The sequence below is a fragment of the Rhinatrema bivittatum genome, chromosome 12 (assembly GCF_901001135.1).
Source record: "Rhinatrema bivittatum chromosome 12, aRhiBiv1.1, whole genome shotgun sequence".
In the NCBI taxonomy this organism is placed as follows: Eukaryota; Metazoa; Chordata; class Amphibia; order Gymnophiona; family Rhinatrematidae; genus Rhinatrema; species Rhinatrema bivittatum.
In genome coordinates this window covers 55,383,979-55,397,390 of record NC_042626.1, presented here as the reverse complement: position 1 = coordinate 55,397,390, position 13,412 = coordinate 55,383,979, and the positions used below count along the sequence as shown (strand labels likewise).

Below are 13,412 nucleotides of genomic sequence, written 5' to 3'. Positions count from 1 at the left end.
GGGTTTTTGCACTTGAATTTGCCCTGAGGGCTGAAGAGGAAATATAGATGTCTCTTAATCTATTTTGAGGGAGGATGTGTGAAGTGGCCAGTTCTAGCAAACGAGATGGAACAGAAATTGTTACATGATACAAGTTTCTGGAGAAAGGAGTTCTCCCAGCCCTGTTTTCATTCAGTCTAGGTGGTTAAGAGGTGTTTATTCAGGCATGAGGTGTTCTAAGATTGTTTGGTTTGGGCCGTGCGTTATTTTATGGTATGCTTTGTAATGTTGTTGCTATGTAACTTGTGTAAACCTCCTTGACTGGTTCAGAAAGGCAAGGTTGTTAAGTGCCAATGAATAAATAAGAGAAATGTTAAAAAAAAAAAAATCTAAAAGTCTTGCAGCTCTGGTCTAAATCAGAGGGTCGCGTGCTTTTAAGAGAAAAAGCTACACAGCTGAATTGATTTTAAATAAAAAAATGTATATTTAGATTTTGGAACTATAAAAAACCCCCAACTTGATCCAAATAAATATAAGAATACAATCTACACAGTAGAAAAATCATTTGCCAGTAGAAAGTTACAATTTGGTTTCCCCTCGGTCAGCAATTGTGCTGTACTCTAGTGCACATGCCCAGGTCTGAAGACCGATTCATCCCCCCACCCCTCCCCCTGCTCATTCTGAGCTCGCTTCCCTCAGGCTGTCCCGCTGCCACGTGCGGCTGCGCAGAGGTAGCCAGCGCCCGTTACATTCCCCCACCTGCCGCACAGGGGCCAGCGTCAGGGAGCACCCACCCCCGTGGGGCAGCTAAAGCTCTCGAAGGCTGGCTCTGATCGAGCCTGACATTAGTCAGCAGCCTCCCTGCCGAAGTGGGGCACGGGGGAGCAGATAAAAGCAGGTGGCATAAAACAGTAGTCACGAAGGGAGATGGGAGACCATTCGCCCACGCCCCTCGCACATCTGGTGTGAGTGGACCTCCAGCTCCCCCTCCTGCCGCCTCTCAAATTCCGCAGCAAAAGAGGACACAGGAGTCTATTCGGGGGGGGGGGGGGGGAGCAATCACAGGCATTACAAAATGCGGGTCAGAGGCCTCTTCCAGGGGGGTGAGGGAGTCCAGTGCCCTCTTTGGTCCAGGATAGAAGGAAGTAGATAGGGGGCTGAGTACCCCTTATTTGGCAGTCACCCTTTTCAATCTAATGGGCACAAGGCGGCCATCCCGAGCACACAATTTGTCCCAGCCGCCATGTGACATGGGCTTCTTTCTGTGGTCCACATCATGGGAGAGGGCCAGGCCAGGGCAGTCCCCCAGCACCAGATTCCTGCGAGCTGTCAAGAGATCCAGGCTGCTGGCTCCCGGGGATTTAAAGAGCCACCTGTACGTGGATCTCTCTGGAGAGTGGATCTTCTGCAACCACGCTGCTGTAGGAGGGAGGCTGGCCTACCGGCACAGGATAGAGGAAAGGCTTAGAGGTGACCTAAAAGCAAAAAGGCACACGGTTAAACAGGGATGGGGGTATTATTATTATTTGTATCCACTGCTGCTCATGTAAACAGTGCTACAGAGAGAAGTCAAAATAGGGAGCTGATCAATGGACACAAATTAGACAGATGTGTAAGATCTGAGAGAGCTCCCTGCGCTGCAAAGATTTTAAATCTCTAGGCGACAGGAAAGAGCCATGCAAATTGGAAGATGGGGGCTGACTGCCAGAGTCTTGTGCACATCCAATTAACTCGGACTCTGGCCAGGGAAGTGCCCAGCATGCCAGCGCTGGCCCAGCTAGCGCGTCCGGGCGGCTTGGGCGCTTACCTCATTATAGGGCGGGGGCTCCTCAGAGCGCGCCTGCTGCGGGGCTGCCATGGTGGCCGGGATCCTGGGGTCCAGGGTGGGGAAGGAGGCTGGCCTCGCTTGCATGTTGCTTTCTGCGGGTGCCGGGGCGCTGGACTTGCACAAGCGGTTGCAGAGGCCGCAGAGGCATATGAAAGAGAAGGCCACCATCATGGAGATGAAGAGAGGTCTGAAAGAGGAGGAGGAGAGGGATATCACTCCCTGCGCAAACAAAAATGCACAGAAAGGGCACGTCCGGGAGCTTTCCCCATTGTGCTGGGCAGGCAACAAAACTCCCACGCTTTCTTCCACTCAGACTGTGAACGTGATGGACCCCCAGCCTCTCTTAGAAAAACTGTTACCAGGGATAAAACCAGAACGGACCCCACGACTCTCCAACATTTTATTCATATTTTTCTACCACTTGAAAAGTCAAGGGACCAGCGTGCGTGACCGCCCGTCTTATGTCACCCTGCCTAGCTCTCATCAGGAAGCCATCACACAAACTCCCTCCCGTGCTTCTTCCAGCTGGGCTCTCCCTCAGGGACCGATCAGACGGGGCTTCTGTTTTTAATGCCAGTGAATCCGGTTCTCATCAGGGAGCTCTCATGCTCAAGTCATCACCTTACTCCCGTTATGGCTCTCGTCAGGAGGCCATCCCTCCTTTCTATCTTATCCATCAGGGAATTATCATGCCACAGTCTCTGCTGGTATCTTCCTTTTTCTCTCCCTTACAGAAGTACTGCTTTGAACTTTTATTTTAAAATTCTGCACTGCCTTCTCGATCAAACTGGATTATCCAAAGCAAAGCACCTAGGATACACAACTAGTCACTATACATAAAGTAAACAATTAAAGTCAACGTGCAGTCAGACTAAATCAGATTATGGCAGGGAGAGCAGGATCTTTGTCTCCAGAACTACTCCCAGGCCGATCATCAGAATGGAAACACCGCATGACCGAGTATTAACTGATTCACGGGTAACAGCAATGAACACGTGCAACCGTCATCTGTCTGACGAACGGCAGCAGCGCTCGAGTGTGGTCTGTGGGCAAAGACGCACAGCGCTGGAGTAGCCTACGTGCGCAGGAGCGGAGATAAAACCGGCTCACACCACAAATAGGGAAAGCCGGCATCTCTCCTCAGTTTATTTAGGATGCAGAATACAGGCCGGCTTCTGTTGCAGAGCTCCTGCATGCCCGCTTCCAGTGGCACAGGATCATTTCTTGGTGGAAGCCGGTCCCGGTGGGGATGTGAAGGGCACCTGGCTCTCCTCATGTGTATTTCTCTGGCGTGTGCTGCTTCATTGCTTGCCCCGAGTTGTAGCTTTGATGTCAATAAGAAATAAAAAGTGGGACTACATTTCCCTGCATGCAATGGGGCAAACCCAGGCCTGGCTCAGCCTCTCTGGTTTGACCTGGGTGAGGCAGCAAACCCTACGTGTCCTATTGCTAACTATGTCACTATCAGTGTTGCTTTGTACAGCCACGACTCTCTCTGCAAGCATACATGGATAAATCGACGGCCTGATTTGCTAGCTGGGGCCTTTCCAACAGGCCGGTGCCCCCCTGGGAACACAGATGACAGGAGAGAGGGATGGCGAGTTAATGCCATGACAACGACTGGAGCTCTGTGTAGCAGGAAAGGTCTCTAAGGGGAACATCTCGGTCCTTACCCGTACCAGCTGTTGTCCAGGTAGATTTTGCTTTGGGAACAGCATTGCCCGCCACAGCAATATGAGTCACTGAGGCACCTACATGAGGGGGCAAAGAGAGGAGAAGGAAAGTTCAGTAGGATTGAAATCAGCAAAGACATGGACAGCAGTCAAACCAATGCTTAAAACTCCAGTTCTAGAGTAGGCAGGGTGATCATCTCACTCCATGTTTTTTCAGCTCATTTCAAAATGTCCAGAATGTGCTCTTAAACAGGAACCAGTACATCAGGTCTGACCCATCTGCTCCTAAAGACTTGGAGTCAGGTGCTCACCCAACTTTTAGAAATCTAAAAGGAAACTGCATGGGTCAAGTTATCCCCATCATCCTCAGAGCCCATCCTGCTTCCACCATGCTCGCTGTCTGCTAGATGTGATATGTCCCATCACCAGATAACACCCTAAATAGGACCTAAATCACAGGTAAGAGCTCCTAACAGATTTTATTTTTTTTAAAAGCTTCTATAGTCTGCTTATACACTGGCTTGCAAAAGTATTTGACCCCCTAAAAAGTCAGCAGATTTTTGTGGATTACAAATGACACTTACATAGATTGTTCCACACAAACCAGTATGCTCTTAAAGTAAACTTTCAAAGTCACAATTCATTATTTCTCTGCGTTCTTTGTAAAATAAAACTAAAAACTGAAAAAGAAGTTTCTTGCATGAAGTATTCCACCCCCATGCTATGGAAGCTCCAGGTTTAAACAGATGAAAAATATTTCCCTAACAATTGGCCTCTACCTGTGAATTATTTAAAAAGGTCAGCTTTTCAGGATAAAAGACCCCCCCTTATTCCAGTATCATTGGTCAGACTGAATCTGAAAGGAAGCTGTAAAAATGAAGACCAAGGAGCATTCTAAGGAAATTAAAGAGAAAGTGATAGGCATGTAACATTATACGTAAACCGAAGTGATTAGTAACATTGTTACTAGAACTTTGGTATATAAAAAATGCTAAATGAATAAAATAAAATAAAATGTACAAAATAGGAAAAGGCTACAAAATAATATCCAGTGTTTGGATATCCCAGTGAGCACTGCTGCATCAATTGTGAGGAAATGGAAACTGCATCCTTCCGGATATCCCAGTGAGCACTGCTGCATCAATTGTGAGGAAATGGAAACTGCATCCTTCCATCAAAACTCAGCATCAGAGCAAGGAGACAACTTGTGAGGGAAGCTACATAGAAGCCAACAATCACTTTGAAGGAGCTACAGGAGTTCAATGGCTGAGCCTGGAGTGGAGGTGCAGTCAACCATATCAAGAACTCTGCATACAACTGGCCTGCATGGTAGGGTGGCTAGAAAGAAGCCATTACTGAAACAAAATCACATCAAAGCCGTCTGGAGTTTGTTAGAAAGCATCAGTGACCCAGCTAAAATGTGGAATAAGGTTTTGTGGTCAAATGAGACAAAAATGGAGCTTTTGGCCAAAATTTAAAACACTGTGTGTGGCACAAACCTAAAACTGCCCATTCCTCAGCAAACACCATCCCAACAGTAAAGTATGGGGGTGGCAGCATCATGTTGTGGGATGCTTTTTCTCAGTGGGGACTGGGCATCTTGTTAAAATTGATGGATGGATGGATGGTGCAACTGCAGGGAGATCCTGTAAGATAACCTGCTTCAGTCTGCTAAAAAACTAAACGTTCACCTTTCAACAGGACAATGATCCCAAGCACAAGACCAAAGCCACACAGGAATAGTTGAACAAAAAGGTAAATGTTCTACAATGGCCAAGTCAAAGTCCAGATCGCAATCCATTTAAGAATCTGTGGCACTATTTGAAAATTGCAGTCCATAAGCGCCATCCAACCAACTTGAATAACCTGGAGCAAATTTGCAAGCAAGAATGAGCAAAACTCACTTCCAAACAGTGTGCAAAACTGGCAGAAACATATCCCAAAAGATTTAAAGCTGTTATTGCAGCAAAAGGTGGTTTTACCAAGTACTAGTCTGAGGGGGTTGCATATTTATGCAAGCAGCATGTTTCAGTTTTAATTAAAAAAAAATAAAAAACGCAGAGAAATAATGAATTGTGACTTTGAAAATTGACTTTAAGAGCATAGTCGTTTGCAATAAAAAATACAGTCTGGAACAATCTGTATGTGTCATTTGTAATTCACCCAAATCTGCTGACTTTCTAGGGGGGGCTGAATACTTTTGCAAGCCAGTGCATCTTGCAGCTACCATTGTAAGCGGATTACAGTAAAATGAAGCAGCTGTGGCCAGGGCCCACTCTGGAACACAGGTGCAGGCACAGGGGGGTCTTTTCCTGGGAGAGAAGTAATTGTCAAGACTCCTCCGGCTGGGGTGGGGGTCAATATACCTTAAGTCCGCGTTTCCCGCAAATGATAATGCCACACAAGGCCTGGTTGTTCCCAAGGACTCTCTCTTTACTCAGAGATCACGAGGTTATAACTTTTTTTTACAGAAGAATGAACGCATCCGTTTACATCCAAGAAGTACTGGCTGGCAATAATCAGGACCTGTTCCTCTCCTCCTGTGACTCCGTACTAGGGGGGCAAGCACTTATTACATTACTGCCCCAGCCATTTCCAACCCAGGAGGCACGGATCTCACCCCTGACAGAACAATCCCCATCTAATAAGATCTAATGCAGGGATGGCCAACCCCGGTCCTCAAGAGCCACGGACAGGTCTGGTATTGAGGAGATCCATGAGACAGGCCTGCCTACAATGGAGGCGGTGCACGTAAATCTCTCTCATGTACAATGCATTGTGGATCTGGCCCTGCACCTTTGCCAGATGCCGGAGCTCTCTCATTCCTTTCCCATAATGGTTGATCAGGGATCCTCACTTTGGAATGGAATGGACTCAGTGAGCCCATAATCTTGGTGGTCAAAGGCACGTGGCACAGATTATTATACTGCCAAGTGTACCCACTATCGAAGCAGCTAGTATGGGGGGTGTATATTAACTGCATGAGATGTATTTTACGTACAGTGAAGGCAGTGCGTTCATGGATATTCAGTGTAGGGACCCTGAAGACCAGTCCTGTTCCTGGCTCCTGAGGACTGCAGTTGGCCACCCCCGAGCTAAATGCTGTCAGGACATGTTTTGCCCCAGTACCTGCATGGGCCTGATCTTCCAAGGACAAAGCAAGAGCCGTGAGTCTGTGCCTGAGATGGGGGTAAAACCAGGCCTGGGTCAGAGAAAAAACGAAGCCAGTTGGTAACCCGAGACTAGCACTTTTGGAAAATGAAAGAGGAGAAAAAAAAAAAAATACGAGGAGAAGCAACATGACGTATTGAAAGCCTCTCATGCCCCCTCCTCTCCCACAGTGGTTGGAGTGCAATAGAGGATCCATGAGAGGTAACAAAACTGGGACAAAAAGAAGCAGGGAACAAGTAGACTTACTCGGAAATGCCACAACGTACTGCAGCCTGCAGGGAGAGAGAGAAAACAGGGTGTAAAGTTATGACAAAGTCGCCCCCTCCGCCAGAAAGAGCGCGCTCCAAGTCCCCGGCGCCGTACAAAGGCCTCCATCTCGCCCCCTGGCATTCTAGGACTTGCTTCACACACTTTCCCTGGCTACCGAGGACCTTGGAGGGGGCTCAGTCATGCGTCGGAGCTTCAGCATGGCCAACGTGCCAGCCGTTTACTCCTGGGTTCCTACGGTCGACAGCAAAAGGACAGGGGGTCGCCCGCAACTTATGCCTCACGGGATCACCGGGCAGAGCCTCAGAGCTAACACGGACTTCACATTCCACGCCGGCTGATGGCAAGGAGCCCATGTAGGATCTTACATACAAACCCTCTAGGGCTGCAAAACCTGCAAAGTCAGAATTTACCCTTTTAAATGCAAATGAGAGAGAGAGAGATTGTGCCTTCTGTCCTTTATCCCCCAGTAGGGATATTAGAGAGTGCGAGATCAGGCAGCAAAATCCGTCAGTCTGGCAGAGATTTAAAAGTCCCACCAGTGCTTACTGATCTTTGTGAAACTAATGATCTAGACATAACCTGATGACAGAAACTTAAAAACATGACAGCAGAGAGAGAGACCATTTGGCCCATGTAGACTCCCCATCGGTCCAACTTCTCTAGCTCTAACAATTCCCATCGCTCCCTCAGACAGCCCCCTCTGTTTATCCCATGATGAAATGCAAGGGACTCTTCTGGTCTCGCGTCTCTTCCCAGAAGTTTATGACCTCCTCCCCCCCGGAGCTGGTGGGCTACTGGAGACGAGGAGCCAGAGATTTACAGCCAAAAAAGCCGGCAAATCCAACCAAACACTAAAAATATGGACCTGACCCAGCCTCTCATGTCAGCTTTGAGAGCCAGCGCCACAGGCTAGGTGGTAACCTTATTAGGAGAGGAAAAGTCTTCTATAAGGAAGCAAATAAAAAAAAAGTTAAACAGAAGTGTATTTAGCTTAGAAAGGAATATTGGCCATCTGGCAACGTTTCAAAAGACTGGAGCTGAGTCGTACTTTAGTGCAAGGCCAACACAAAAAAAAAAAGACTGAAACCTTTCAGAGCTTCAGCCGTGCAGCAGGGGCATCGATAAGAATTTGGTCCCCAGCCTGAAGAAGTGTTCAGGGGACACAAGCAGCACTCCCTCCTATCCCCGAGGGAAGCTTTCGCATCTCTTTGGTTGTGTCAGACGTCCTGCACCTGTGCAATCAGGGTCACTAAAGCTCTTTTTTCCCCTCCGTGCCTGGCCCTCGACGTGCGACCGGGGCAGCGGCAGTCCCCCCAGGGGGCTTTCAGGCCTTTGGCGACCTAGGTGGACACCTCCCCCTCTCCTGAATTTTACCCAAATGCTCGGGAGACCCAAAACAGCAGGACGGTGAGGGGGTGGCACGCAGGTCTCAGAGGGAAGTTGCGATGGGGACAGGCAGAATGAACTCTCTCTTCATGGTCAAGGTTTTCACGTTTGGGGCAGAAACACCATCATTGCAAGATCCTACGTGGGGGTTGTGCCTACTTCCCGGGGACCGTTTTTTGTTTTTTTTTTACACATGGGATTCCAGCTGGCATGATACGTGTCCTATAGGCCAGCGTCGAGCCAAATGTAATCTCCTACAGTCCTAGCTCTTCAGAGAGCCACCTCTGGGGTGGATGAACCGAGAGAGTCGACTTTCGCACTTGCGTTCCATCCCAGCAGACTATCACACCCGGGTTACAGCTTCCACAAGCACGAAAATGGCCAACTGCTATTACCCACGTGGCTACCCTGCTATCCTGTGTATGCTTTGTGCAAGACTTCCCTTCCTTATCAAATCAAGTGTGCCACCAGGTACATTTAGATGGAAGGAAATGGCCCGGTCCTACTGATAACGTGCTGATTACATATTTTTATGGTGGATTTTCTTTTATCCGCTTGATTGCCCATATAAACAGCAAACCGCCATGTAGCTGGGTGACATGACCTTTGGCAGTGCCCAGGGCTCTCTCCAAAGCATATCCTTGTCCTTGGATCGGGTGGCAGGGACTGGGGGTGGGGAAGAGAGGGTGGTTTCTTATCAAACCTCTGAACCCATCAGGCACCAACCTTGCCCCAAAATCAGGTCATAACCATGGTTTACTCTGTATTGTTCCTGAGGTTTGCTGGACGCTTAGTATACTTGCCAAGTAAGAATTAGATTATGCAAACATTTAAAGGTATTGCTCGTTTGGGAGAGAGCTGGTGGCTTAGAGACCAGTGTTTAAAACCTGAGTGGGACACTCCTTGTGACCTTGGGCAAGTCACTTTATCTCCCATGGCCTCAGATCCCCCCCTTAGATCATAGCTTCTTCGGGGCAGGACTTCTTGTACCTGTGACTAGGTCATTGTAAAGCAGTGAATTAAACCAGAAGCTTCCTCTCTGACTGGGAGGGCCAGGTGGTCCTTGCCTTTTGACATCATTTATGTCAAAATGTCCTGCTCCCTGGTAAGTTCCCTGCATTTCATGGACACGGCATGCACAGAACTCTACACCCTAGCACAACTCCTACTCACACACACATTCAGTTTGCCCTCATTTTCAGCCCCTTTTGAAAATACCAGTTTTCTAACTTCTTGGCAAAAATCTGGCCCAGCCGAAGCTAAGCTCCAGTTTTAGCCATGGCTTGTAAATGCCACTGTGCGACCTGTATCCCAGCCCCTTGGGTCCAGGATGGAGCTCTCACCTCCAGCCATGAGGGTTGTCTAATATGGGCCCCATCATCTAGGTCTCTCTCTCTTCCTATCTGCTGCCACGTTGCCAGGGACGGTGGTGGTCGTGCTCCGTGGAAAGAATCTGCTTGGCAGTGAGCACGTGCTGACCAGGCCCGTGGCTGATGGGGAGGCTGGATGCCTAATTACTTCCTGCAGCGTGGGAAGTGTGGGGGCCTTAGGAGGACAGGCACTGGCTTTGCTCTGGGTTGAGCAACGGCAGAGTGGGACAGGATGTGAGGCCACGTCATAGAGAGACTGAAATCCTTGCTGTTCCCAGTGGACCGTGATTCACCGCCATGTGACTGGTGTCTGTATGATAGTGGGAGGGGGATCCTACTTTGGAGCCTGGTGGCAGAGCAAAATGGGGTGTGTTGGGACAGTACACCAAAAGAATTATGACAGGTAGAGAAAAAGAATGAAATAGATAAATACTATTCTGTCAATTCTTAAGGTAGTAACTTAGGCCTATAAGTTACTATTTATATCATCATCTCCCTTCTAAAAGCTTCTCAGAAGAAATGTAAAAATGATGCATCTCAGATCAATAGGATACTAAGATAGGTAACACATCTGCTTCTTCCAGACTTAAATGCACAGGAGTAACACAGGGAAGTCCCCTTCCCCTCTGCACTCATACAGGTAACGCAGGAGCCCTAGCAGATGTACCATGCAGACAAGTGCAGCCCTGGATTTATCTGTAGGCCCCCGTTATGCCTGTGCCCAGGGCATCACATATTTAGGGGCAGCAGGCTGGCTAAGATGTGCCACCTCCCAGCTCTGCCCAGCCCTCCTGCTACCCTTACAGGAGGTGGGAGGGCGAAAGCACAGGGGCAGCAAAACCCTAAATCACTCCCCTGACCTCAGGCTGGTAGCTGATAACATCTGCAGCCCCCGTCCCCAACCCCTCCATACACAGCCTGATAAAAGAGGGTCTATCCCCAGGCCGCCTTCAGTCATCAGAGACACCAGCTGGACCATGCTGGCACCCATGAGCCGGCCAATAACGGGGCTTAACCCCCATGGCCAGACAGCTAAGAAGGAACTTCCCCAGCAGAAAGGAAACCCCGGTGGAGAGGAGGCAAGGCAAGTCCCCTTCCCCCACCTGCAGGACCAGCCTCCGGGATGGCCCGGGGGGAAGCGGACTCGGGTGGGTCCTGCTCGCCTGGCGGAGTCTTACCGTCTGGGGCAGGGAGCCGAGGCAGATAACGAGAAGCTCCGTGCCCAGGGCTTGGCCGGGACGCGGGAAGGGCAGCATCCTGGTGGGAGTGGGAGGGCAGCCCCCCGCCCTTCTCTCTCTCTCTCTCTCTGTCCTCCTCCTCCTCCTCCTTCTTCCCGGGCTCCCAACTTTCTTCAAGCAAGGAGGGCGAACCGGCTGCCTTTCCTTTCCTTCCCAGCAGGCAAAGCCGAAAAAGACAATAAAGAAAAGTTGCTGCTCCCTGCGCTTAATAACACAAAGAAAGTGAGTCACCAGGAGGAAGAGGTGGAGTCAGACTAATGGGGCCTGGGGAAGGGAAGGAGGCTGGCGGCGATGCAGGCGGGCGCAGACTCCGGATCAGCTCAGGGGCTTCCTTCAGTCCTCTCTTTGCGCCCCCCCACCAGTAATTCCCTTTTTCCTAGTGAAAAAAAAAATCATAACCAGGACTGGATCGCGCTGTGTGGGTGACCTGGGGTGAGGTGGCAGCTGTAGACAAACCTGGGAACTTGTGAGCTGTGCTCACCCTGATGATATGGGGGTGGGGGGGAGGAATGAAGTCATATGGATCCGCTTTCTCTCTTCCACCACCCCCACCCCACCCAACTAATCCACACTTTTTTTTCTCCCACCCATCACCTGCCCCCCTCCAGAGATGGCCCAGCATACCACTCCCTCCCTCTCTCCCGGACCCCAGCACTCTCTTTGCTCCCTTCCCCTCTAAGTCTCTGCTCCATGACTTATGCATCCCCACTCTCCCCTTTGCTGAGTGAGTCCCGTCCTGGAATGGCAGCTGCAGACTGAGGTTTGTGTGCTGCAGCCCCTCACAGGCTGCAGTGCTTGCAGTGTCTGCTCCAGGCTGGCCCCGCTTCTCCTGCTCTCTGCAGGTTTACTGAGGAAGGGGAGTGGCTGAGCTGTATACAGAGAGGTCCTGTGATTTCCAGTGTTTCCTGCAACTGATGCAAATTCCCTGAGCCTCGGGGTGAAATCCTCAGAGTTTCCAGGCATGGCTGCAGATGTCCTCATACCTGGGAGGTTTGATTTCCAGCCATCCTGGGGGGGGGGGTATGCACAAGATTTTCCCTCATTCACACACTCTCTCACATGTTCACTCGCACACACATTCACACTTATGCTCACGCTCAACATAGGCACATGTCTTGGGTGCCAGATTCAGAAGGTCTCAAAAAAAACTGGGACTCCCATTGCTGTGCTCTACTCTCCAGGGGGAAACATTTAAAGCCTCTGCAATGGGCGCCATCATCTTGAATCCAGCCCTGCTCCCGCTCACTCATTGTCTCTCTCGCCCCTGCCCTGCACCCACCAGGAGCAGCAGCAGCCTCTTCCTTCAGACCCACATGACTGACCAGCTCCCGCTCTTTCCTCTGGTCGCTGCAGGCTGACTCGCCTTCTTCCCACCCGCCCAGCTCAGATGATTTATTCTTCCGGGGGGGGGGGGGGGGCGCATGGCCTGCTTCTGTAGCAGCCCCCGGTGTTTTCCAGCCGTTCGTATAGAATTGCAGAGTCTCCAGGCCAAATCCTGAGAGCTCCCAGGCATGGGGTATATTATACAATGGATCAGGGCAAATCCAGTACTCAGACAGGCCCTGGGGGTCCCCTTTATGTTTCCTTCATTCACAGTCACCTGGGGGTTTTCTCTGATTTTATACCCCTCCCCCAACATTTATTTATTACTTTTTTAAAGGATTTATTACGCGCCCTCCTACCGTAGTACTCGGAGCGAGGCACAGGGTTATCGAGTGGTTTGCATTTTTATGGTAAAGCAGTCAAAACAGATAATATAATAGTTTGGGAGTGGGTGAAGGGGCATGACTTATAGGGTGAAGGAGCAGTACAGATAACAGAGTACAATAAATACTACAAGGCAGTAAATATTATCCAAGACAAGCAAACTTACAGGGTGAGGAAGAGATGCAGTACATAAAAATGAATAGTAAAATGCAGTATGCATTATACAGCACAAGGCTCCCTTACACGGCACGCAGGACACAGCCAGATGTAGTCTGCTCATTGCAGCTACACTCCTGGGCCGGGTGCCCTAAATCCGGCCATGGTCACCCTTAAGCAATGACCAGGACCCCCTCCCCAGAAGCCGTAAACGCTGCCTCCTGCAGCATCCCGAGCCCTGGGAGAGCAGATGACCGGACTTGCCACCCGGCCCTGTTCCTGGTAAGGAAGGACGTTTGTGATGGGCTACTTAAATAATTTATGTTAATGGACGTGCAGTCGGTTTGATTTGATCTAATACCACGTCATCCGAATTAAAGAGGTATTTAAAATCTTGTTGACTCAAAAAGTCAGCTGAGTTGAAACAGCTCCTGCCCCCTCCCCCACCTTCTCTGCTGTGGCTGCCTAGTGTTACAGTGACCCTGCTATTTGCCCCAGAGGGAAGCCCTGGGAGGGGCTGAGGGAGGAGGACGGCTGCTGAAGAGCAGGCAGGTGGGGGTGTACCTGGAAGGAACCCCCAGGTAATGGGAAATTAACCCTGACGAAGCGCCGGGTGCCTCTCCCTCACTGCCAA

The 13,412-nt window shown here is 49.9% G+C and overlaps 1 protein-coding gene across 1 annotated transcript; it reads right to left on the bottom strand.

Moving 5' to 3' along the window:
* Positions 1-439: 439 nt before the first annotated feature.
* Positions 440-11,261, bottom strand: TMEM92 (transmembrane protein 92). Its single transcript, XM_029573489.1, has 5 exons — positions 10,856-11,261; positions 6,898-6,923; positions 3,481-3,558; positions 1,787-1,994; positions 440-1,454 (listed from the first exon to the last, which is right to left on the bottom strand). The coding sequence occupies exons 1-5, from the start codon at positions 10,931-10,933 to the stop codon at positions 1,341-1,343; spliced, it is 504 nt and encodes a 167-aa protein (XP_029429349.1). The 5' UTR covers positions 10,934-11,261; the 3' UTR covers positions 440-1,340.
* Between the last annotated feature and the right edge of the window lie 2,151 nt (positions 11,262-13,412).